General features: G+C 43.0%; 1 protein-coding gene and 1 long non-coding RNA gene across 12 annotated transcripts in view; one reads left to right on the top strand and one right to left on the bottom strand.

Annotated features, from left to right (window-relative positions):
• CUX1 (cut like homeobox 1) overlaps positions 1 to 20,755 on the bottom strand; it is a 263,293-nt gene extending 242,538 nt beyond the window's left edge. For 10 of the 11 annotated variants that reach the window (XM_071765224.1, XM_071765218.1, XM_071765222.1 and 7 more), the window contains exon 1: positions 20,615 to 20,755. In XM_071765224.1, the coding sequence (XP_071621325.1) occupies positions 20,615 to 20,677 (63 nt within the window). In that variant the 5' untranslated portion in view covers positions 20,678 to 20,755. Of the gene's footprint in view, positions 1 to 19,111; positions 19,257 to 20,614 lie in introns of those variants that run through there. The other variant, XM_071765216.1, reaches the window with a different exon arrangement.
• A 406-nt stretch (positions 20,756 to 21,161) lies between these two features.
• On the top strand, positions 21,162 to 23,206 carry LOC139806021 (uncharacterized). Its single transcript, XR_011730078.1, has 2 exons — positions 21,162 to 21,842; positions 22,614 to 23,206. It is a non-coding gene; the product is annotated as an uncharacterized lncRNA (long non-coding RNA).
• Positions 23,207 to 25,282: the final 2,076 nt, after the last annotated feature.

Genomic DNA, 25,282 nt, shown 5'->3' with positions numbered 1-25,282 from the left:
TAGCCAGCTGGCAGTGCCAACCATATCTCCATCCATCTGAATTTATACTACTCTGTCACTCATCATTACCAGTCAGTCCCTCCTAAACCAGCTCTCTGGGAAACACCCCGTTCAAGTTCTAACCTTACAAAGGAGTGATGAGGATAAAAATTAAGAATTAATTTTTTTCTTAAACAAGGTTGAAATAGAACTGAAGTTCCAGAAGCTGGTAGAAAAGGACTGTCTGAATAAATGTGTCACCTGACCAGCTGTTTTCTCAAAGACAAACTATCTTTTCAAAACTAACTTTACATTTTAATTGCCCATAAGGTAAGGCCAGTTTTTCTGAGAACATTGCTCTCAACCAACCTGTTACAGGACATGTCTGCTCTTAGTGTCAAACCACCTCAGCTGGCTCCACCAGGATCACTGTTAATTTTGGAGTTAGACTGGACTCTAAAGTCAGCTAAGGGCATTGCATCATCCACATAGGATTTAGGTGACTGTTTTCAAACTGCAAATGATCCTTTAACTAAGGCTGGTACCAAGTCACACTCAACTTCAGATTCATGTTCCCCTTTAATCTGCACATATGTCCAACCAGCTCATGCTCAAGGCTGGAGCACCTCTCTGCATTCACTGTAAAACATCCCACCTACCCTTAATGTGTTATTCGACCAACAAGGGACAGTTATGTACCACTTGACTCCTGCTATGTTGACAGACAGTCAACACCTCTGTTCTCATCAACAAGGGTGGAACTCTAGTCCTGAGCAACCATCAAACAGGCCAGGCCCAATGGAAAAGCCTTCTGTAGCCTCATTCCAGAGCTGGTGGTGAGGGATCTGACTGGCAGTTTCATCACAAGGATACTCTTACAAAATTTTCCTTCTTATTTAGTAAAAATATGACCTTCTCTGTATTAAAAATATGAATTGTATTACAAATATTAACTGAAGCATGAATGAAACTTGTGGGGAAAAAGCCTGCAAAACCTAAGTGCACGAAAACTAAGTGACTACTTGGACAAAATGCTGATGTCTCTGTGCAAATGGAAGAGAAACTGTTCAAAGGAGCATAAATCTATTTTATGTCTCATCTCTGAAATAATCATTGTCTGAGTATCTGCAGTGGAAGTGAAATGAACTCAAGAGTCATGCAATGTATTGAAGTCACCAGCAATACCTCCTCTAGCAGTGAAATATTTGTTACAGGTTTGACATCTAAATACTTGCACTGATCATGCTTAACTTGCCAGATGTCTGATGATCCCAGAGCAAGGCAATATATCCATAATCATTCATTCCAGTGGTCCTTAAGTTCTGGATTCAAAATACCAAGTACCAGGGCATATTTTATTTATACAGTCAATGGCTGCAGAGCATAATCTTGTCATCGTTCAAACTGCTTCATCTGTCTCAGCATTTAAAATTAAGTTGAAAAGAACCACCACTGCTTTTAACTGTCCTCAAATTACATTAATTGCGTTGTTAAACACTTTAACAACCTTAGGAGAAGCTAAGTAGATAACTGCTCAAAAGTCACTCTACAGAACCTCCAAACCTCCGTGCACACACCAGAGTTGTCAATACCCCCAAACTGGAGCACGAGGGTTTCTCATACACGATCAGATTAGAAGCAAATCAGAGCAGAGGCTGCTTTTACATTTGCCCAGGCAAATGCCCTTTGCCAGCATCAGCTACAGTAACATCAATACATTGTATGCAAGGAGAATCACAGTGAGCACTGAAGTTATGCTGTCATGGTTCTATTTACACCCTGTCCTGCTAGCAGGCAACTGATGTCATATGCCTGCATACAACAGACACAGATTCACAACCTAGAAATTTCTGTGGGTGAGAGATCAACAGGCTGTAATGAGCACTGAAAACAAACCATCCAGCCTTTAGCCAGACCTCACTGAGCTCTTCTTGAACTATTACACTAGGCTAAAACTTCACTGCTTCAACCACACCGAGACAGCATTACCTGTCTTTGAAGCAAAGCCCCTGGCAGAGACCAATCTTGGGATTTTTAGATTTCCAAGCTGTATAGGAAGCTATAGCTACTTGCTCTATGCTATGTAACTGAAGTATAGAGGTGTGGTGGTCAGCTTGACAGAAATATTCTTGTGCATTATAAATATGAATTCCTGTACTGACATGCAGAACATTTGAACTGGCAGAAAAAGGCAGCCTTTTGCTGACAAATTATTATAGTAACAATAGACAGAAGTTGAACCAAACACAGTTCAGATTGTTCTAAGAATAGCAATTATATACCCTGACACACTTGAGATACTAAGAAGAAACAAAGGAACGAAATAAAGAAATTTTAAAGTTTCAAGCCATCTGTATGTATCTGTACTGAGTATCAAACCATCTGTATTATATTCTTAGATCAGCTAAAGCAAACCACTGGCACCAGTGCCAAGTTTGGCAGCAAAAACAATTTGGACTGCCACCAACAAGAATGAGCTACCATGCCTTTTAGAATAAATTTTATAGCAAACACCAAAAGGGTTGATCAACACAGATTATCACAGCTACAACAAGCCAACTAGTTTAAAAAACAGTATTTGCCATCCCACACTATTTGATTTTATACTTGCGTGACACACTCTCGGCCTAAAAAAGGAATTAAAATTCTCACTATCCCTGTCCCGCAGGAAAAGGCCAAAACCACTCAAACAAGTTTTGTACAAGAGCACAAAGCAGCTGCACATGGTGTCACCCAACCTGGTGCCTCACATCAGCTAATGCAGAGGTTCACAGCCATATTCAAGCACATCAAAACCCCGCAGCAGACAGGTGACATGGGCAGCTGTCCCACAAGCTGAATCCTTGGTAGCATTTTCCAAGGCACAAGCACATCCTCTGAAAGTCTCCCATATCAGTGTGGGATAAGGCTTGGTCTCCTTATTTTGAGACCCACAACTGTCCAGCAACACCCAGTGACCTGGTGTGTTCATTTACTTGTCTTCCCCAACTCCAGCCTCCACCAACAGCACCCTGTTTCTCCCAGGAAATTCCACCTCTCCTTTGAAGTCTAGCCTAAATTTCAAAGGCAAAAAACACCAAAATATCCTTGGGGATGAAGGTGCTGATGCAAAAAACACTGACTAACCCCAGCAATGTTATTTTCATATTTTGAAAGGGCCCCAAAATAACTATTCACCACCTTTTTCCTCTGCTTGAGATTTTGAGAACAACCCGCCTACCAATAAGTCTAATTCTCTTAGCACTAAGAATTTTGCATGGGTGGAACTCTTTAGCTAAAAGTGGTGATAAATAACACCTCCTCAATTCTGCCATCTCCAGAAACAGTTTACAAGAATTCATATACCAAGTTGATTTGCAATGTTAAACTAGAATTTCTCAACCCTCTGATGTCCACCTGAAGGATGCCAGGTGAGACATCAAGGTAGCACAACACAAAGTTTAGTTCTCTCTTATCTCCCATCCTCTGTACCTCCACTGTGGTGAGAACATGTAACTCCTTCATATGCCTCCTGCCCACAGAATTCCCAAATGTAGCCTATTACCACAATCAAACGTCCCAATAGACAAATGGATCACCCATCACACCCTACAGGCAGCCTTTCAAGACCCTCCACTCTCCCAGGAGACACCAGATCAGCCCCAAGTTGAAGTTACAAACCACCTCTGAAGATTTCTTGCACTATTCACACAGCACCTAGATGTTAAATCAGCAACATTAAGCAGCATTTTTCAAACTTTTGTACTTTTTAGAACTGATTAAAAAACAGGGTCTAGAAGTTAAAGAACTTCCCTGCACATTCTTCTCAACTATAAACCTGCCATGCAAAGAAAAGGCCCCTACATACCTCCCATCAATGAAAAAAGTAGAACATAAATGCTTTTAAACTTATGAATGTACTTCATGCACAGCACAGCTTCTGAAGTCTCAATTTAAAGGTATCAAAGAACAGCAGAATAATCTTCTTTTCCAATAAAACATATTTGTGCTTTAAACTATGCATATTGTTTAACTCTGTTAGGAATCCTATTATGAGAACCTTATTTTATGAGTCTGCCAAAAGGGATGGTTACCAGAAGCACAATCACAGTAAGCAATAAAGGCTGACATGGAGTGTATTTCTATGCAATTATAGCAGGTGTTTTAAAGGCATAAAGCTACAGAGTTAGAAATCCATTTAGAGTCACAGACTCAGGAAAAATAAAAGGCTATCAGTAGGTTCAGACCTTCACAGCAGCCCAGTATTGTTGCTCTTTCCCTGCAGACAGTAGCAGCTAGACCAACTCCACTAGGAATTTCAGCAAGTCAAAAAAATATAATATTAAGCATTGAAGTACAATCATCACTTAAAAACTAAACAGCCTTCAAAGGAAGATGCATCATATATGTATGAGCTACCAAGAGCAGGAAAATATTCTCATTTAAAGATTGTTACAGCTGCTTTAAAATACTTACCAATTCTTACCAATTTCTTACCAATGCTTCTTACCAATTAAATTTAGCAGGGTTGCATGAAACATGTTAGATTGTATAAAGATGTTTAAAGACAATCTAATGGGGGGGGAGGGGGAGTATTGTTAATGAAAAGTACTCGATGATAAAGTGAAATACAGACATGACAAATCCTATTCAGACATTCCAAAAACTTGCAGAAAGGCTTCATGTACTGGTGGTGGAAATTCAGGGAGAGCTAATTTTCCAATATAACATTTACCTTTAGAGAACAATGGCTGCTTATCAAAATTGCCCAAGCCAAGAGACAACACTTACTATAAATATGACTACCAGCTATTCCACACAACCTAAAAGTGTCCTGCCAAGCCCTCCTTCATGTTCTCTCTCACACAGACAAAGGCCTCAAAGCCATGGGACATCTGCCAGGGAAACAAATGAAGTTAAAAAACCAGAAGAACATGAACAAGTACTAACCTAAACTTGCATGTTCTTTCTTCCCAATTCCTCCCCCAACACCTCCCCCTACAAAGAAGATGTCTCAGTTTACTGTACTCTTTTCTTTCTCCCAACCAGTCTTAAACTCTTGGACCAATGTTTTAAAGTTTCCCTACCTTTGAAAAAATAATGTTCAGTTCTTAAATGCTTTGCCAGATCTGGACCACACCCTGCCCTCTCCCAAAATCTTGGTTGTTTGTCTCCTATTGCACATAATCAATTATAGCACTTTCAGGTTTGTATTTTGCATGGTGGGAGCTGATCCAGAAAGGAGATTGTGCTTGTGTGAGCTTGTGTGTTTACACAAACATATACACACACATGCACACACCTCTGTAAAATTGTTTTGCCTCTGCAGAACTTCAGGGGATTTTCCTTAAACTGAGTTTTCCACTTGATAGAAAAAACCTGAGATAACACTTGATAGAAAAAAAAAAAAAAAAAAGAAGCTGAAAATTTTCCACTTACCAGGTCATGCTAATCACTTGAAATATGGAAGGAAAAAGCAAAATCTGACATTCTACCACAGCAACTGAGTATTAATCAGAAGCAACAACTACAAAAATATGCACAAAGACACCCAGCAGATATCTTCAGATTTCTGCACATTTCATTCTCCCCGTTCTTGTTCCCGGATTCAGTGTCAGACACCAACTCTGATGTTTGACAAAAAAGGGATAAGGCAGACTGCCCACCAGCCGCATCATGTGCTGCCAAGTGAGAAATACAAGCTTGGAAACAGTCTCCAGATTCCAGCCAGGACAGCAAGGCTCAAAGCATCACACAAGTGACATAACTAAGCATGGTGGGGAGAGGCTGGAGGGGACGTGGGAACTTACTGCATGAAATAACTCGGGACGGCATGCAAAGGAGCTGTTTTCAGTACTGAGCAAGACAAGTTAATCATTTAGGATTATGAAAAAAGAACTGCAGTTTTCTTCCTTCTGATTTTTTCTTTTTATACTAAGTCAAACTGCAAAACATCCTCAACTAGTTGATTCTGGTTTTTTTTTTTATTTTTACTTTCCTGTGAATGTTCTGTGCCTAATTTTTCTTGCGACTAAAAAGCAATACAACAATCAGCTGGGTCACAGCTGAGGACTCCTGCAACATTTGAGAAGAAAGTTTACATGCTATAAAAGACAAGAATCATCTTGTTAATTTGTTCAGTAGCTAGCACAACAGTGTGAACACCACATGTAGACAAATACTCAATTTGTCTTCAGACAGTTTTTCGAAGACAGACATTTTATCAGCGTATCTGTTAACACTTCCCTTCAGAAAATATGTTTCTCCTGCCAGCAAACAAACAACAAAATAATGTGTTATATCTGTAAAACGAGAGAGAGAAATAATCAGGATTAGCTTCCGAGGGCTGTAACAAAATAAAAATAATCAAATGCTGGAACACGTAGCTAATGTTGCAGCCCTCTGTTCACATCTTGCAGTTACTTTTGTTACCTCGCAATACCTTCACGCATGGGCACATTACACAGAGATTCTCTCCAGTTCTGCTATTTAACAGCAACCAAAGAAATGTGATGGCTATGAGCTCAGTTTAGTGGCAGAGCTGGAGGAAAACAAGGCATAACTCACACAGGCTGTGCCCCAGCTAAATCACCCAAAAAGACAAGCCAGCTCGGGAAAGGAAACCAGATCACAAAGCAGAGAGGGTGCTACTTGTTCAAATCCTTCTCCAGCCAAGGAGCACCACTGCAATTGATTTACCCACTAACTTAAAGTACAAGGAAAAAAATTGCAAAATTCTGTTATCTTTCTGATTCATTTTGCATACCAACTGCTAGGTAGATTATTTATTTCAAATTCAGGAGCACAGTAGAAACTTTAACCAGCAAACACTATATGGGAGCAGTTTTAAGTGTGGCTTCTAAGATCCTGAAAACATTCTTAGTAAATTCCATAAATTGTAGTTCTAATTAAGGATTAAATTTGGAGACTAAACACCTCTTTATTTGAGGGCAGGGAGGCTTAAATCTTTTTGTATTAATGTTGAGCTATATCATCTGATATTTTTGCTATGACCAACCTATAAAACCTGTCAGCTTCACTCAGTTTACACAGGGCTCTAATTATGTTTAACTAGAATCTGAATGATCTAATTACTTGACATCTTATAGCACAAACTACTGAGGACATCTGGTTGAGCAACTGGCAAAAGAGCAGGAGAAATAAAATGACTGTTCTGTACCCTGCTCAGGACCCCTGCAAGCAGTGCTCCCACCAGACAGGCTCGTTTCTCATTTTTCCATCCCACCTGAAATTTCTGCTGACTGAGAGCAGCCCTGCAAGAACAAATCATCTACCAGTTCAAAGGGAGTAGTCAGGTGAAGAAAAACTCTTGAGTGCCACGAGTAAGATGACAGGACTTGGAAGAAGTTTTTCCTTTTGCTTTGTACTTCATTGGGTGAAAATCCAAACCATTCTCTTGCAGCTCTGGGAGCTCCTTCTCCCAGTGTTCTTTAGAAACTGAGAAATGGAAGAGTTCCAGGAGCACTACACTGATGTCAGCTTGGCTACACCAGCACCAGCAGGAAGCTCCCACCCCTGCCAGCCTTGAAAGATTTTGAAGTTTTTAGCCATTGTGACAATGTAAGGCAGCATATTTTAGCAAAACCAGGGAAAACTCCACTGGGGCACCATGAAGCCACTCTCACTGTGAGCACAAAAGTTAAACTGGAAATAACCAGCCATAGTAGCTGAAGGATCTCTCATGGCCATGAAGCATTTCACTTAAATGGTTTCCCCAGTGTCAGTCTTGGTCAGTCTTTCTGCCTGGCCTCCTGCCAGGGTGATACTGTTCCACATACCTGAGGACTGTTCAAAGAAAAAGGTGCCTGAAACACAGGAAGCTGCTATCGTGACCCATGTTGTGCAGACATGCTCCCCCTTTGATCTCTTTTCCTTGAAGCCACAGCACAGTGTACCCAACAGATTAACCTGACATGGTCAAAGAAGAAATAAAACCTAAAAGTTCTGGTTGAAACCCCAGCTAAAGCTACTGTTTTCTCTCTTGACTTTTCCTACAGGAACAGATGGAAACCAGCAATAACCATCTGTGTAAAGCAGCAATAACTGCAAAGCACAATAATTCCACACAAAATACACTAATGAGGTCAGTTAAATGTTTTGCTAATTGTGTATTGCCTGTGACCTTTTCCAAAGACTTCAGATGAAAACCAAAACCAAAACAACCTGTAAAAGATCCTTTGGCACCTTCCACAGTAGTAGTTTGATTCTGTATACTGGGGAAACCCCAGTTTGGGACCAACTCTCTGCCTTCCCAGATGCTGCCACCCTCCTGGGGACGTGCTCCTTGCTCCTCCTGACGTGCTAGGTGGAACATCCACAAGAAAAATTATTATCCCTGAATGAGCAGTCAAACTAAACCATTCCTGTACGTGCAATGCAGCAAATGTTTTGGAATCTTTCAAGATCAAAGCTCCTCTATTAATAAACTTATATTTTTATATTCCTTGCAGCTGAAAAATCCAATTAAAACATGACAGTGACCTTTTACCAAAGAACTGCTGTCACCACAAGGATAAAGTATCAGAAGACACCCTAAGCAGGGTTCCAGCAAAAATGGAATAAATACTGAAAAGAAACTATTACAGTTGTTTTACTTTAGTCACTGGGGTGGTAAAGGATGGCCTAATTCAATAGGAAGATCTGAGGCTTTTATTAGGTTTCCAACCTAGTGTAACTGACAGTTAAACAAACAAAGTGTCAGGCCTTAAGTCAGCATTTAGACAGCAAATTTATAATGAAAAGCTGACAATCAAGAAACCATAAAAAGAGGCTGCTGCCAACTGTCAAACTTTAAAAAAATAAAATAAAACAAAACAAACCTACAGAATTAAAATTTCTTACCACTGAAATTAACTTCACAATTTGTTGGCAAAATGATTGCAGCAAATAAATAGGGCATAAAAACACCATGACTGAATTCTCCCATGACAGATTGAGAAGTGAACAAGAGCAACAAATGCTCCAAGACAATAGAAGTAGTTGCTTTTTTCCAAACCCAGGGTGCTTACTACCTTGCCAGCTTGCATTTAATCTACCTGTACAAACCCAAAATTCACTTAGAAAATTAAAACTGAGAAATCCAACATTTCCTGACACCAGGAAATTCCACATTTGCTTCTGCACTCCAGAAGAAAGCCTCAGTGCCTGCCAGCCATCACCCTTCATCAGTGAGGATCCTAAAGGGTATCAGAAGTTGCTGAACTGGGGACGTAACAACCTCTGGGACAGCAGGCAGCAGCCAAGCACAGAAAGCACCTTCTGCAACACTGGGAGAGGCAGCACTGAAGGACCAATGCAGCAGTCCCAAACTAACTTTTTAGCCCTCGTAGTAAAGTTAATTTTCAAAAACATGGCATGTACAACAGCTCCAGGGCAGAGTGATCACTTTCTAACATCCTGAAAACAATCTGAACTACTAAATTCTTCTCCTAATCCTGGTTAAAGCAAGTTTTCACAGTTCCAATTTGGACTTCAAGTCCTATTTACAGGACAGAAAATCCCAGATAGTTGCATTAGTCAGGTTTTACTTAGCTTGGCACATTATAGAAGTAACTATATATATGTATATATATATATATATATACACATATATATATTCTCAGGATATGCTAGGCCATCTCGGATGCTAACAGATTTTATTTTATTATCTAAAACAAGCTGGTCATAGCACAGCCTGTGTATGTGCTGTTATAATTGTGCTGTACTTAACTGACCACCCCAAGAAGGAAAAAAAACCATAGTTCCTACTTTCATGAGTTGATGGCACAGAGCACAGCAAAGGACTCAGAAAGACAGGAATGAGTATCAGCAGTTGCACAGAAGAAAGAAGCTTTACAATACAAGTTTCCAATCATGGGACTGACCAAAGCTCTGCCTGCACACACATAAAAAGCCTGAAACTGGCTCCTCCTCCCAAGCATGGAAACAGCACTTTTATACAGAAAACTGAGAGCATGGCTTTGTAAACAATTAAATTTGATTCAAATCCTGATCACAGAAATAATCACCTAGTCCTGCAAGAGTTAAGCAACATCAGTAACAGCACTCACAGCCTCAAAGGATCAAGACACACTAGAAAAGCTTTCTTCTTTAGGAAAGTATGCAAAATAAATTCTTATAGACCGATTCTCCCCTCCTTACTCCTCTTAAATGCTTTTAATGCTTCTTGCATCCTTCATTTGCAGCCCAGGAGCCCCCTGAGTTCACCCCTACAAAGCAGCATCGACTCACATTTGAAAGAAATGATATTCTGAGTTCAAGCAGTAATTATGAGTATGAAGTATGTTTGCTTGAGAAAACAGGCAGGGTGTTGTGAACAGCAGTAGAGAGATGAGCTGAAGACACAATATTAGCAATCTGCCCTTTTCCAGCATCCAAAGAATTTTGATTGCAGTAGTCCATGCCAAAGAAAATGTGCAGAAATCTATAAGCAAAAGAAAGCTTTAGAGCTCCTGAAAGAGATAAAATAGGGCTGGAAGAAGGAAAAGAGTAACCAGTGTATTCACAAAGTTTTTATTTTTAAAATATATGAAACACTTCTTACACTGGTATAAAAGAAACTAAAGCTACAATTGTGTAAGCAACTCTGTACAGAGGTCTCTCCACAGAAAATCAATTGCAAGACTACTGGCTCCTTTTTAAATGTTTAATATTATCTCATCTCCACAATTAGCATTAGAAAAGCAACTATCATACCAGAGATAGCAAACTGAAGAGTACTATCAGTACTAACACAGACACACACAAAAGTTGCTACAGAAAAATAGATATGTAGTCTGCTAACAAAACTAATATCACCATGTTTCAGGTCACAGAAAAAGAGTACATTTTATTTATGCCCGAAAATGAAGCAAACATCTTTAAGCAATAACACAATATAAATTTACTTTGATATAACCATGCAATAAAATGTGTAAATACCAAATAAAAATAATTACAGAGAAAACATAAGTATAAATTTTACTGAGCTATTCTGTCAACACCTGTATTTCACATCAATGAAACAACAAGAAAATTAAGTTTAATAAAAATATGAGATAGAGGAAGAGACTGAGAAGCCACTGGATTAGTACAGAGATTCATCTCTATTAACAACTTAACCATGGTCCAGGTTGGAAAAGGCAGCAACTTTCTCCTTTCCACTCCCTTCATCTACACATTTGTTAAAGTTAAGCACGTGCTGTAACTCTTACTGGGTCAGAGCCTTTGTGTTGTGCTAAATAGGGATAAAGCTTATTCACCTTTGCAAAAAGTTCACCCAGCTGAGCACAGGAGAGCTGCCAGGAGCAGTGGTGAGCAGCACCTCTCCAGCCTCATCACTATTCAGGAGAAAAACGCAGGCGAAATGAGCAGGCGATCGATATTTCTGATGGCACAAGCAGACATCTAAATCATAACCTCTAACCCTGCTGACAGCCTTAGCAGGCTATCAATACTTAGAATAGAAAACCTAAACAATTTGGATAGAAGATAAAAAGTTGCCGCAAGAAAAAGTTTCAACCTGCCCCACCACATGTCTTGATGGATGCAGAATTGCAGCTTTCAGACACGCATCTAACACCTTGCACAGAAACTGCTCTGAACACATCCCCCTCTATGGCCATTGGGGGGGGGGGGTTTGCCCCGTGCCATTTACAGTCCCCCCAACCACTGGAACATGTACTTGGATAAAAGCTCTGCTGGGGACTGAAGGTTTTCCTTCACCTGAGCTGGCAGAGGCCATCCTGTCTTTCTGAAACAGGGAGCTGCTCCAAGCCTAGGGCTGCAGGGGACTGCAATTTGAAATGCTGCAACCTTAAACTGTTAAATATTACATCCAGCATTCAGATCACTGGGTGCCCACAGTGGAACTTTTAAGCAGCCATTAATGCAAGGAGAAATCTGAAGGGAGACTTGGTAACTTGCATATCTTGCCTTCAAACAGTGGAACATGGAGGTATGCTTTAAAGTAAGAGTGCACGTATGCACGTATGAATAACTCCAGATTATAGGTTTATAACCATTTGCAAGGAAACATTTGCTCCCACTGATCTGGTACACCAACAACATTCTTTTAAGACACTCAACTACTCAGCTCTTTCTTCACGTTCATTTCTATAGACAGTGCTTCCAGCAACAAGCCTGAAACATACCTACAAATCAACAGCAGCATAACCTCTGTTTAATCCATTTTAAAAGAATGCTAACAAAGGTGCAGCAAATGCAACAATTAGATCTTATTTATCCAGCACAGAATTAAGTAGGAGCAAAAAGGAATAGTAAGTGCTAACTCACAAGCTTGTAACTCAAAGTGTTCTCAAAGAGGGGTCAGAAGCATTATCAATGTTTTCCAGATGGAGAACCAAACCAGCAGAGGCTGAGTGACATGCTGAGGGGCCCATGCAGAGCCAAGAACAGGCACAGAGCAGCTGCAAGACCAAAACTCCCAACTTACTTCAGTCACTTCTACCCAGCAACTATCCCTCAAATTGAATCCAAAAAAATCCCCTAAACGTTGTTGTCCAAAGTGTACAGATTGTTGATGGCCTGATGCATGCCAGCTGAAGTTTACCATTCATTGGTAAGAGAAATCTGTTTTCCTGAAAATAATGGATCAGCAAGACCTCAAATACCTAGCAGAGGTACCAGAGAGAGCAGGACTAAGACTCAATGTATTAAATGTCTATGCATTTCATCATCTGCAGTTCTAGCTTACTTCAGTTTCTACAGTAATAAACCATGGCATTTCCATGCAAAACATATGATGTTTTTGTATCTAAGATTTATCTAGTCTGAGTCTTCATTAAAAAACCAATAAAATAAAATAAATAAATCAAAAGCCATGCATTGTTTTTTGTTTTTTTTTCCAAGTAGGAACGAGAATGCTTTCATATTCATAATATCTTAAAGTACCATTCAAGTGGTTGTAAAGCTATTTCAGTTTAACAGAACATAAGCCCTGTTTGTCACAGGGCAACATTAAAAATCTCACAGTGTACTCTGAAGTCATACCATCACCCTGGTATCTGATGTACAAATCTTCCCAGGATGTTTCCACAAGAACAGCTTGGTGGTAAACCCCAGGCTATCCTTTTATGTGATCATGGAGTAAAGGTGAGCAGGATTTGATGGCAACACTACAGCCAGCCAGGCATTTGTTGGGAGACCCTCCATACTCTCCAGCTGCACTGCCGAATATTTATATAAATTCTAAAATAAGCTCTCCTCTCAACTGAGCTGCATAAGTTTCATTTCCAAGTCCTTGGCTTAAGCTCACTCCTTAACTCCTTCCTTTCTTCACCACTTCCCTCTATCCCATCCAGACCTTTAAGAAGAGTCATTTCCCTCCTCCATTTGTTTTTATTTTTACTTCTCTGCAGAATTACTGTCCTCAGCTTGTCACATGTGAGTCACAGAGTGGAGCCAACATTTCTCAGCAAGGAAAGACTTCTACAGTGTAAGCATCAGAAGTGACTCAGGCTCCCTGTAGATACAGCCCAAACCCAGGAGAGCAATCCCACAGAGACACAGTAATGCAGCAGCACAGAACCATCAGATCTCAATAGCTCAAGGAATACTGTAAAATGTTAGGAGTCAAGACCTAAACTTTTTTAGGTCTTTTTTAGAGTTTAGGTACCACCTAAACTCTTCTGTGCAATGCATGCCAGGACTCACCTCAGCCAAACACACACAAGATTGGCTTTGAGCAACCTTGTCTAGTGGAAGGTGACCCTGTCCATGGCAGCGAGGTGGGAACAAGATGGTCTTTAATGTCCCTTCCAACACAAGCCATTCCATGATTCTTAGATGACTGCATTCAATGCAATTAAACTCTTCTGAAAAATTAGACCAGGTATTTACCAATAATTTGGCTTTAAATTTTCATACCCTTCACAGAAACCTTGCACTGGCACTTCCAGGTGCTGTTATGTTCAAGCTTGTTTATTTACTAAGGTACCACACAACAAAGATAAGAACAACAGGATCTGCTCAGCTCTGATGTATGAGCTGTTCTGAAAAGCCACAGCCTTGGCCTTACACCCTTACATACCTTAAAACGCTCACAGTCGGCAGCACGAAGATATTGGGGAATTTTAAGCATCTAAGTAAGGCAGCTTAAATATTTTTGTGCATCTGCTTTTGAGCTTTTCAAAGAAAGGGTGATCTTTATCTCTCTTTCTCCAGAACAGATCACTGTGGGTCCACAAACCTCACCAGGAGACAGACAAGTGCCTCCGGTACCTCCATCCCATGAAACAGCAGCACAACTCCAGCCCTCACAGAAACTTCCTTATTACCCCAACTGCCAACAAAGGCACTAAATTACTGCAAGGCAAAGAAGCAAGTGAATTGCCAGCGAGGCAAAAAGCTTTTAGACATTAGTCTGAAAGGCTCCAACTTCAAACCTACATCTGCTGTAACACATCTGCACAGAGCCACCTGGCCATCTCCTGCCTTCAGCACCTTCATACTGAGAAATATGTTTATTCATTCTAAATATGTAACTCTGCTATAGTCACAGAAGTGACCCAGCAACAGCACTGTAAGTACTGCTGTATCCTGCTGGAGCCATGAGCACCACCAGGGAAGCTCAGTGGATCAGTATGAATTCTTTCCTGCCTACTGCTTTCCCAAATGCAGTTCAACAATAGGGAAGACCACTGTTACATCCAAGAGCCTACAGCCAACATCTGCACACTTGGTGGTTCATCTCTCACTAAGACTTACTGCTGTTAGCACTCAGTTCTCTCTGGATTTCCATGCTTCTCACAACTCAGACAACATAATAAACTGAAATTTCTTCATTATAACTCGTAATAAAAGCATAAACGACTAACTCATTGTTAAGTAGTCACTTAATTGTCAATCCAGAGACAACAAAAACAAGCTGAGAACATGTATGTCACAAAATTATTTATCCTGTCTTACTAATTTAAGGACATTAGCTATCATGAGGTCTAAGTTGGTCTCATCTTTCCTGGCAAATTCAACACCTACAATCCCACATGTGAGCACTCCTGCACAAATCTCTTCGCCGTAAATTCCCTGTCCTCTGCTGACTACTCCATTTCAGCCTCCTCCTCAGCTTCACATGTTCCTCCCTACTCCTTCATGCAATGCTGGAACAATGTTACTGCATTCTCAATCCAGAAAAGATTGTATTTTCAAAACCATGCCCATAAAGTATATTTGAAACAACCAAGTATAAGGGTAAGCAAAGAATGGAATTTAAAGATCACATGCAAGAGAAACCTGAATTTGCAAGATGGGAATTTGCTACCTTGCTTGCATAAAAAGAGCCAGAAGTCAGTGAGCACTTGGTGTCTTAAAAAATACTGAGCATCCATATACATATCTGCTCTCTACCCAGTACACAAACTGCCTTCATTTTCAGCCTCAGTGTGATCAAACTGAGACTCTGGATTATGCATTTTTTACATCCACTTTTTGCATTACGAATCAGCTTGCAAATAGAGAATAATTGTTCACTGGAATTTTAGACTGCATGTAATTTGTTCCATAGCAAATGTTTCACCCATTACTTATTTGGTATTGTTATAGACAGCCAAGTAGTGCAATCCCTTTTTCAAAAAAATCCCAACCATTACCATATTCCAAATCCTCACTACTGCATTTCTCAATACATTATCCAATTAACCACAAACTTGGCATGAGAGCAGAGTCACTGAAACACCCACTAATTCTGCCATGTTTCAGATGGGCATTATTTCATTTGAGAAACACCACAGAGGGCTAGAAAAGCTTTCAGAAACATCTTTCCAAGGAACAGGACTCAAGGAATAGGACTCAAGGAATCCTGCAAAAGTCAAATTCTTCAGCCAGAAGTACACCATTAGCATTTCTTCTAATATGTCATGTGTATTAGATGTCCAGAGACCACCCTGACCACCACAAAAAGGCAAACCCTCTCTGAGAGCTATCTGGGTATACTGGCAGTGGTTCCCTGACTTTTACATTCAGTTCCCTGCATTGCATCTTCTTGAAGAAGCACTCAGCTGCTTTCCCTGCACATCAGGTGCAGAGGAGCAGAAATATATTTACAATAGCTAGAGACTCTTTTCTTGATACTCATTTAACTACCATTATAAACAGGAAAGTGCTGTCTACTTTTAGGACAGAAACTACAAGTTCTACAGTGACCTGCACAGACAAACTAAATTAAACACTCAGACGTGATCATTAATTCCACTTCTGATGAAGCATGTTAACTACACTTAAAGCAAATCAGTTTGTGCTCTGATACAATCAGATGCAACTCAAAGATGCCAAGAACTCCACCTGCTTCTAATTAAATAATAGTAGCGTTTCAGTATTTAAAAGCTACTCATTACAACTTATTTTTTCCAGATCTTGTTACAAATTTTATAATGTTACAAGATCAATAGTTTACCTTAAGCAATTAGTCACAGCATGCATAGAACTAATACTCCATTCTTACTTTAATCATTTATGATGCAATAGCAGGGCAAGATCTTAAAAGAAACAAAACGCACAAGCAGGATTTGCCTTTAAATTTTCATTCCTTAGCTTGATACAATGTAATGCCATTCTGCTCAAAAGCAAGAATAAACTACTTTTTACCAGTATGAGTGCCCGTCCTAAAAAAGCTGCAATGATTTTTATAGTCAAAATACTTTAACAGATAGTTTGTTAAGTTTTCCAATGGTATAAACTTCTTCCATTCATCCTGCAGATTCTACTTAGAACTGAGAGCCAAGCCAGACTTACTCATGCAACACTGCTGGTCAAAAAGATACAGTGGGGCCAACTGTCTCCTCTGATGCAGATACATTCACACACACAGTCAGAAATATTCAGCAAAATTTTAAACAGGACTGTATGCCTTACCCACAACAGTGATTTTCCTGTTCTACAGCAGAAGTTGTTTTTAAAAAGGTGATGGTGACATCAAAACCCAGGAACTTCAAACAGGACCATGCAGCAGCAGGTACCCTTCCCGCTGCTCTAAGTCAACCTGATTCAGATCACACAACTGCTTCCAAACAGGAGATGCAGCTTTAACTCCAGGGCAGCAGAATTTCTCCAGTGACTTAATTTGCATTTATTGCCACAATATTCAGGGTTTGCAAGGATGTGTTTTCTTGATGCCCTGCGACTCCCTTGCCATCAGCTGTCAAACATGGGTCCATCTTCAACCCCACAGCAAACTGAAGCAGAAATACCATGCTAATTCCACTGTTTTTTAAGGAAATATTACTAACCTTTACTAGAAAAAAGGGTTAAGTGTTCAGCTACATGCCTCTCAGGTGCAGTCTCAAGTGAAGAGATACGTTTGATACCTGCAGGAAACTGCCATTTTTACATCTCATATTCCATTTGTGAACAGACCTTTTTGTTCTTTAATCCAGGTCCTGAATTATTTAATCCTGCCTCCAACTCTTGAAATCTCTCTTCCTATAAACAAGAGGTTATTTAGTGAAAGGAAATAAATAATTGAAAGAGTCAGACCCTAAAGTGTTCCCTGGCACTGTTTTTAATTAATATTGATACAATCTTGAGAAAACCTGCTGCTTAATATTACAAGGCAGGTCGAAGCTCATCAACAGTTAAACGTCCTCTTCTAACAGAATGCAGAAGAGGAAGTTGTGAGCACAGAGGGTGCATGTCTGCATCTCCCTGCCAGCCATCCGGGACTGCACCTCCTCAGCTCCTCACAACTTTCTCATACAGGAAAATGATAGCTTCAAAGCCAGCTAGACCCAGAGCTGCAAGAGCTGGAGCACAGGTGGAACCTCACAGGTTTTGCCCTAGAACAGGCTAATGAAAGCGCAGACAAAAGCATTTTTATTTTCTATAATTCTACATTACACGTTAGTAGCTGTAGCTACTATGTAGATGTGGAGAAGGGAGGGATAGACAGTTCTGTAAGGCTGAACTTCATACTCAGTAACAATAGTTTTTATAGCATATTGCTTCATCTGCAAGTGGGAGTAAATATTACACTACTTCTTCATGCAGATGGGTGGATAAAAAAAAATAAATTAAAAAGCTAATTTGAAACAAATTAACTCTTCTGCATATGGCTGAAGGTACTCTCTACCTCTCTGGTCACTCCAGGACTCTCCACAGACCGACTGACTGCATGCAAAGTTAATAAACTTTGCACTGCTCACAGACTGCCCGGTGAACCTGCCAAAAGGTGAACAGCCTCAATCCACAACATGCATAAATAATCACAAGCCCTCAAAAGCAGGTAATGAATATTGCTCAAACAACTTTAAGCTAGCGTTACCAGAATGCTTCAAAGGAGAACCTACAAGCTGTTCAAGTCAGACTGTCACATTTAGTCTGCAAAAAGGAGATTAAGGTTTGTACAGTGATACTCCACAACAGGTTTTACAGTGTGCACAGGAATTAAATTATGATAAAAGTGAGCTATTTTTTACTAAAAACAGAATAGAACAATCTATCAAAATGCCATTTGGCTGCGTTCATTACATTTTAGAATTTCATTTACATGATAGATACTTAAATGTAATATGTTTTAATCAATAAGCATTTCTGAAGGCTTTATTTTTATAGGCAATATTTAGACTGCTTCCCCGCTAAATGTAACACCATGGCACTGACCTCAGGAGCATTTATTTTCCTATGCTAAGCAAGTACAACCACACACACACACAGAGGCAAAAGCACAAGTCCACAATTAAAGATGTCAGACCTTGTTTAACTACATCTTAATTTAATCCATTTTATTTTATACAATTCTACATCTGGATCTCATTTTCTCTATTCCTGTAGGTATTCTGGGTCACTATTAAGAACCCTTTCAAGTTAGCAAAGTTCAGCCAAGTCTACCTTAATGCAAAGCCTTTAAAAGAAACAATAAAACCCGAAAGAGGAGAAGGGGGGAGAAAAGCCTGAAACAAAACGTTACTTTACCCCACCTCCTAATGCACCTGAAAGTCAGAAGGGACCAGCCTCCTACCACAGATCCTACAGAGCACTTCCCGTTTGGGGGTTGCTGGGGTGTTTTAGCTTGGTTTGAGGTTTGGTTTGGTTTTTTATTGCATCGCTCTCGCTAGTTCACCCCCTGCAAACCCCACCGAGGGGAGGGGAGAGCGGCGGGCCCCGGGTCCCGCTCCCCGGCCCCCCGCTTGCATCCCCTCACCTCCAGCGGGGCCGCGGCTCTGCCCAGCATCAACGCACGATGGTTCCGCCGGCTGCGGGGCTCCGGCAGGGCACCGCCGAGCCCTCCTCAGAGGGGGCCAGGGTGGGCAGCCGCCAGCTTTGGAGCCAATTTATTTAAACGGGAGGCACCGGAGGGTTTGAAGAGGCAGGGCAGCGCTTTCCTGCACCAATCAACTGGGAGAAACATTCATGTTGCAATCCTATTCAGCGGCGGGAGCAGCACCAATTCATCGTTTGACAACCTCCCCCCCAACACACACACACACCCCCCCCAACCCGCCCTGGCCTTATCTATACCCCGGCAATTACATTAAATAGTGGATCTGCAATTTCCTCGGGGCACGCACCCAAAGGGTGCAGGAAAGATGGTTTGCGAGGACTTTCCCTCGGCGGAAACAAGACTTGGAGGCTGTTATGAGCCAGCACAGTAAAGCATCAATATTCCCCTCATCTGTCAGATCCTGGACAGCAGGAGAGGCTGGAGAGCCCGTGAATTATGTAAGCCTGCCCTCCCGCCGCCGGCTGTGCCCCGCCGGCCCCTCACCGACCTCCGCAGCCGCCAGGAGCTACCGCGACCGGCGCTGTCCCTGCCCTCCCGCACACCCCCGTCTCCCCGGGCCGGGCAAGGCCGGGCGCTGCCCCCCTTCCCGCCCCGCGGGACCCCGCCGCGGCTCCATCCCTCGCCTCATGCCGGCGGCGGCTCCACACACACACACACGCACATACACACACACACGCACACACGGCACGGTGCCAGCGGGGCCGCGGCGCTCGGCGGGAGGGCGGCGGGGCCGGAGCCCCCTTGCCTGCCGGCGGCGGAGGGGCGGGGGGCCGGTACCCCGCGGCGAGGCGGCGGCCGGGGGAGCGCCCGCCCGGCCGGGCGGCCCCACAGCGCCCCCAGCCCCCGCCGCTCCGCGCCTGCACGCCGAGCCCGGCCGGCTCCCTGCGCCCCCACACAAAGTCCCAGCACTCGGTAAACTTTCCCCGGCTCCCGGGGAGAAAAAGCGGCGGGGAAGCGGCGGCGGGAAGGGGTAGGCGGGAGAGGGGGAAGGAGGAAGAGGCGAGCAGGCAGGGGGAGAGGAGCGACCGCCGGCAGCCCCGTCGCCGCCCGCCGCCTCGGCGGCCCCGCACGGCCCTGGCCGCCGGGGGGAAACGGGAAGCGGGGAAGAGAGCAGCCCGGGACGGAGCGGGCGAAGCGGCGGCGGCCCCGGCAGCCCTGGCTCCGGCGCCATCTTGGGCTGATCGATGAATTGAACAAAGAGGATCAATTTCCGATGGGGCCGGTGATCAATGGCGGGGAGGGGGGGGCGGAGGGAGCGGAGCGCCGCGGCCGGGCGGAGCGGGGGGTTCCCTTTAGGCGGCGCGGGCCGGCAGCGGGAGGAGGAGGGGGAGGCCGGGCCCGAGGGAAGGCGGAGAAGGGAAGGAGGGGAAGGGGGGGTCCGGCGGCGCGGCCCGGCCGGTGCGGCGAGCGGGGGAGCCTGACCTGCAGCTGCTGTAAATCAAAGCGCTTCCAATATTGAAACATCGATCCCACATTGGCCGCCATCTTGAGACATATTGAGACAGAGTGAGCGGCTGATAGAGAGAGAGGGGCTGGAGTTCAGGAGCCGGGAGGGAGGGGGAGGGAGGGAGGGAGGGAGGGAGCCAGCCGGGAGGGGGGAGGAGGGGCGGGGGGGCAAGGGGGAGGGAGGCGGGCAGGGAGCGCCCAAATCCCGGCCTGGAGCCCGCGCCCGCCCGGAACACGGACTCAGCCCGTGCGCTGACGGGGAGAGCGGAGATGGGGGGGGGGGAAGAGGGAAAAGGGGAGAGGGAGGGGGAGCCGCGGCCGCGCACTGACAGGGCGTCCGCCCCCTCAGACAGCGAGGGTGTGAGGGACGGCCCGGGGGGGACCCGGCGGTACGGGCGGGAGGTGCGGGGGCCGGGCGAGGCTGGCGGCGCCAGGCAGTGCGGGAGTCTGTGTGTGTGGGGGGTCAGTTCGGGGCAATGCGGGAACTGGGGGGGGGCAGTGCGGGAAGGATGGGGGGGGGCACTGCCGCGACGCGCAGCCCCCGCGGGTGCGGGGCGGTGGGGTTAATGGCAGAGCATCGCGCACAGCAAATGGTTCTCAAAGAGGCCGGGCAGGTTGTTGGCCCTCTCAGGGAGCCCGCAGTCTAAAATTAGATAAGTGGAGAGAGAGTTTAGGGGAAACAACAATGAAAAAAGTACATTCAAGGCAGCCTGAATCACTGTGTCCGGGGCGGTGCGAATTCGTCTTTAAAAGGGATTTATTTAAATGTAGACAGGCACTTACTCACAGGGCTAGTGCCGCTGACCGCTGCCTTGGAGGGGACGACTCGAGTGAAGGTTGGAAAATCAGATCATAGCTCCACGCAGGATATCCATAGAAACGGAGATTAAAAGGATGAAATAACTTATTTTGTTCTAAACAATAACGTTGCTATAAATACGAACATTTTCCTTGTTCCCTTCCTGAAAAGCAAAGAACATTTTGCCAGGCTCATCTCTTCACAAAACAAACAAGCGCACGCAAACAGTCTGCAAATAGGTTACCCCCCAAGAAAGCATTTCTTATTTCCTTACTGGGAAATGGGCAAAAACACAGTCTGTACCTCCCCCCTTCAAAATCAATAAGCTGCGTGGTCTTTTTCTACATACAGCGACTTCCCCCAGTTTACACTTCATCTGTAAGAGGAAAATGTATCTTCCCCTGGGTAAGTGATTGTAGATTTTTTCTGGAATTGTATTTGATCATCAAGTGAATTTAGTGCTCGCTCAAGTCAGTGGGTTGACTACTTTGAAAATGGCTCTATCTTTTGAGAAGTTACTGCAGGGAGGGTGACAGAACAATTGCTACAGATTATTTCCCAATCTGTTGCCGTCCTCATTTGGAGCAGCACCATTATTTCAGCCTCCATTTCCACTTTTTGCTGAGGCTGCTGCTTGCTTACAGAGATACTAATTGCAATGGCGGGTTTTATGTTAATGGGTTCCACATAATGGGCTGCCCAACAACTATAGACCTTCAAATTGTAACTTGGCTGTGCTGGGAATAAAACTAATGGCATTCGCTTATGAAAATGTCAGCCTCCACCAGGCAAACTAGACTGGGGGCTCAATGAGACTGAAATCTAAGAGCCTCCATGTGGATGTTGTAGGGCTGGACAAGGCTGCCTTTTGGGAAGGAACCCCTTTTTCCATGCTTTAAGAGAAGGCAGCTGGTTGCTGGGACTGGTGGCTGTGTGTCCACAACCAGGGGAAAGGCCCAGCCAGGGTCCCCCCTGCTCCAGCCCAAGGGTGTCGGGTGCTGCTGAGTGACAGCCATCTGCAGGGATGGTGCTGCCAGAGCCTCCAAATTCTGACTAACAACATAACCGGTTTGGTAGCTCTAAAATAGGATTTTAATCCTGGGAAGCATCATTTCACATTCCAGTGATCTAATCAAAATCCTTTCCTCTAATCTCTCCATGGTCCCCCCTTTCTAGATGAAAGAGGCTGGAGTTCCTGTCTTCACCCTTTCTCCACTGCCTCCCTGTTCTACCAGTCTGTTCTGTGTCCAGGCAACTGCAAAGAGACATTTCAAAGGCTCCTGCCGTGCCATGTAGATGTTTTCTCTTGTTAGTTTGGACTGCAGGTGTGTAAGCCTCAAGGATGAAGTATCATGGTGCTGTTTTAGGTTCTGGGCATACAGTCATAGCACAATAAATCACATAGCAATGCTCCGCTTTGAACGCGCACGCACAGAAAAAGGAAAAGAAAAAAGCATCTGACCTGAATCATTTTCTGGAAACACATCTGGTTAAAATCCAAAGTTTTAAATTGAGTAATATTTTAAAATACATTTGGTAGGTATTAAATTACAGTGTTATATCTGGTAATATTTATGATACTAATGCGTTAAGCAGAGGTTTATATCTGTCAAGAAATATGAATGATAGTCATATGGGGTAACAAATGTATCCTGATATAAATAATATTTTATGATATTTTTAACATTATTGTAGTCTTTTTTTGCAGGAGTTACATCTTGTCACATTATTGCCAATTTGAAATAAAAGCTCTGTGGCTAGATACCAAAGCTTTCAGCTATGTAATTTTGAATAAGTATAAACAGTACGGCTGATTTTAGGAAGAACTGAGAAAACTTAACTCTGCTGGAAGATGAACGCTGAGCACCTACAGTTCCTATTGTCTTCCATGCAGGATCAAGTCCCTTATTTGCCATTTTGTGTGGCAGCAAGCCCAAGGAAATCTTGCTTGACAGCTCTGTTTTCTCAAAGTGCTGTATTTCTTCGGGCTGGATTCTGCAAAGATCCTGCAGGGTACAGAGCTCCTTGGAGCAAGCAATAATTTGCTTTGTGTTGCTGCCGAAACGTACCTACGTGAAATGGAAGAAAGAGCTTGGAAAATTTTGGAGCAAGCTGGCAAGAAGAGGTGTAAAATGAAGTTTCCCTGCATTATTAGATTTTGAGAAATCTGTCTCATCTGTTCATTTGAGGAAGGTTTTCTTAAGGTTAGATTTGATCTGTGTAAATGCTAACTTCTTTCAACATGCACTGATAGAGTACTGAAAGAGTATTTGAGGCTTAAATCTACAATGATAGCAGTAACTAATAGTACTTCAGTAATGCTTGATACATCCAAAATATTTATATCATGTACAGATTTCATTTTCTCCCAGGTATAGTCATACAGGCACTATTTTAGGAATTAGGCAAATACCTGATTAAAATTTCTGCCCTACTAATGCCACCATGTCATAAAATGCCACTGACACAGATAATTAACACATTTTCACACTGGGCCACCAACAGAAATTGGTATTGTTATGCTTCACATGTCATAGTCCAGAATACTTAAGAAAATGGACCTTCATTCCAAGGGACCCAAAAAATCAGTTTCACAGCTGGTCCTCTGGGCAGCAGTCTGCCTTCATTAAGATATTTTGGGCCACTGGTCCAATTTTAATTACTGGACTCGAGCTTCTATTTGTCTTAGCAGATCTAGCTCATTTCCTTGGCCAGAACACTGAAAGATAAGGTACTGCTTCTCCCAAGAAGGCTGTAGCTTTGAATCTCTTTGCTATGAATTCCTGTTTTTTTCTTCTCTTTCATTTAAACTGACTCCCAAATTTCCATCAGTTCCCATAAAAGAGTTTCTCTAGAACCTTATCTGTACTTCTGTCTGCTCCTTGTCAAGCCCATTCCCTCCCCAGTTTTGTGGCTCTCATCTTTGCATGTTCTCAGCTGCTTCTTGTCCCTGGCTTCCTGGCTCCACATGCTTGTGGCCTCTGAAAAGGAGTGTCTCATTCCAAAATCCCTCTCCACTGTCAAAGTGTTGTTCTGTTCACTCTTAAACTGGATTTGAGAGCAAAGCAATCTGTGCTCTACCTGTCTTTATTACACCATGCCATTGCTTAGTGAGACTTCATAGGGATGGCAGGAAAAACAGCCAAACAGGCAGATAATTTATGTTGCTGGGAGATCTAGCCCAAATTACGATCAAAACGCATATATGTCTTCCAAATTGCATTTTTTTCCCCCAGTTATTGTCAATTACTCCAATTCTGCTTGATTTATATCTGTTGGAGTAGCCAGAGGTTTTGTAGCATATGAATTGCCAGAGGATTTGGCCAGTGATGTGGACACAATGATGTGTACAAGCCCAGGAAACCCTCCTGAGCAACAAGCAGTGTGAAGCTGGGAGGTAAGTACAGAGAAGTATCTCGTGCCTGCCCACTCTTCCCTGGATGTCCACCTACAGTCACTGGCAGAGAGAGAAGATTCAGCTGGATGCACCCTTGTTCTGAATCAACAGGGCAAGTCTCATATTCTTTGGTAACTTTTGGAAGTTTCAGCACAAATAATAATAATGTAGATGGTGGCATACATAATCTAAGCATGAAATGCAGTGACTACTGCACAGCCACAGATGCACACTGGTAGGCAGAAGAGAAAAAAGCAGTTCTCATAGAGGGCAGGGAAAACAGCCACAATTAAAAGCAAAGTAAATTTGGGTGGTGTGGTTACTTGCTTTTTAACTCTGAAGACATTTATAAGTAGCCAGCATAACCCACAACAGATCTGCTTTGAGGATTTGTGGATTAACCCATACAAACAAAAACGTGATGACATTGTAGTGTTATTCTCTGCCA

The sequence above is a fragment of the Heliangelus exortis genome, chromosome 21, assembly GCF_036169615.1.
Source record: "Heliangelus exortis chromosome 21, bHelExo1.hap1, whole genome shotgun sequence".
Taxonomy (NCBI): Eukaryota; Metazoa; Chordata; class Aves; order Apodiformes; family Trochilidae; genus Heliangelus; species Heliangelus exortis.
The sequence above is the reverse complement of the archived record's forward strand: the minus strand, read 5'-3'. Positions and strand labels throughout refer to the sequence as shown.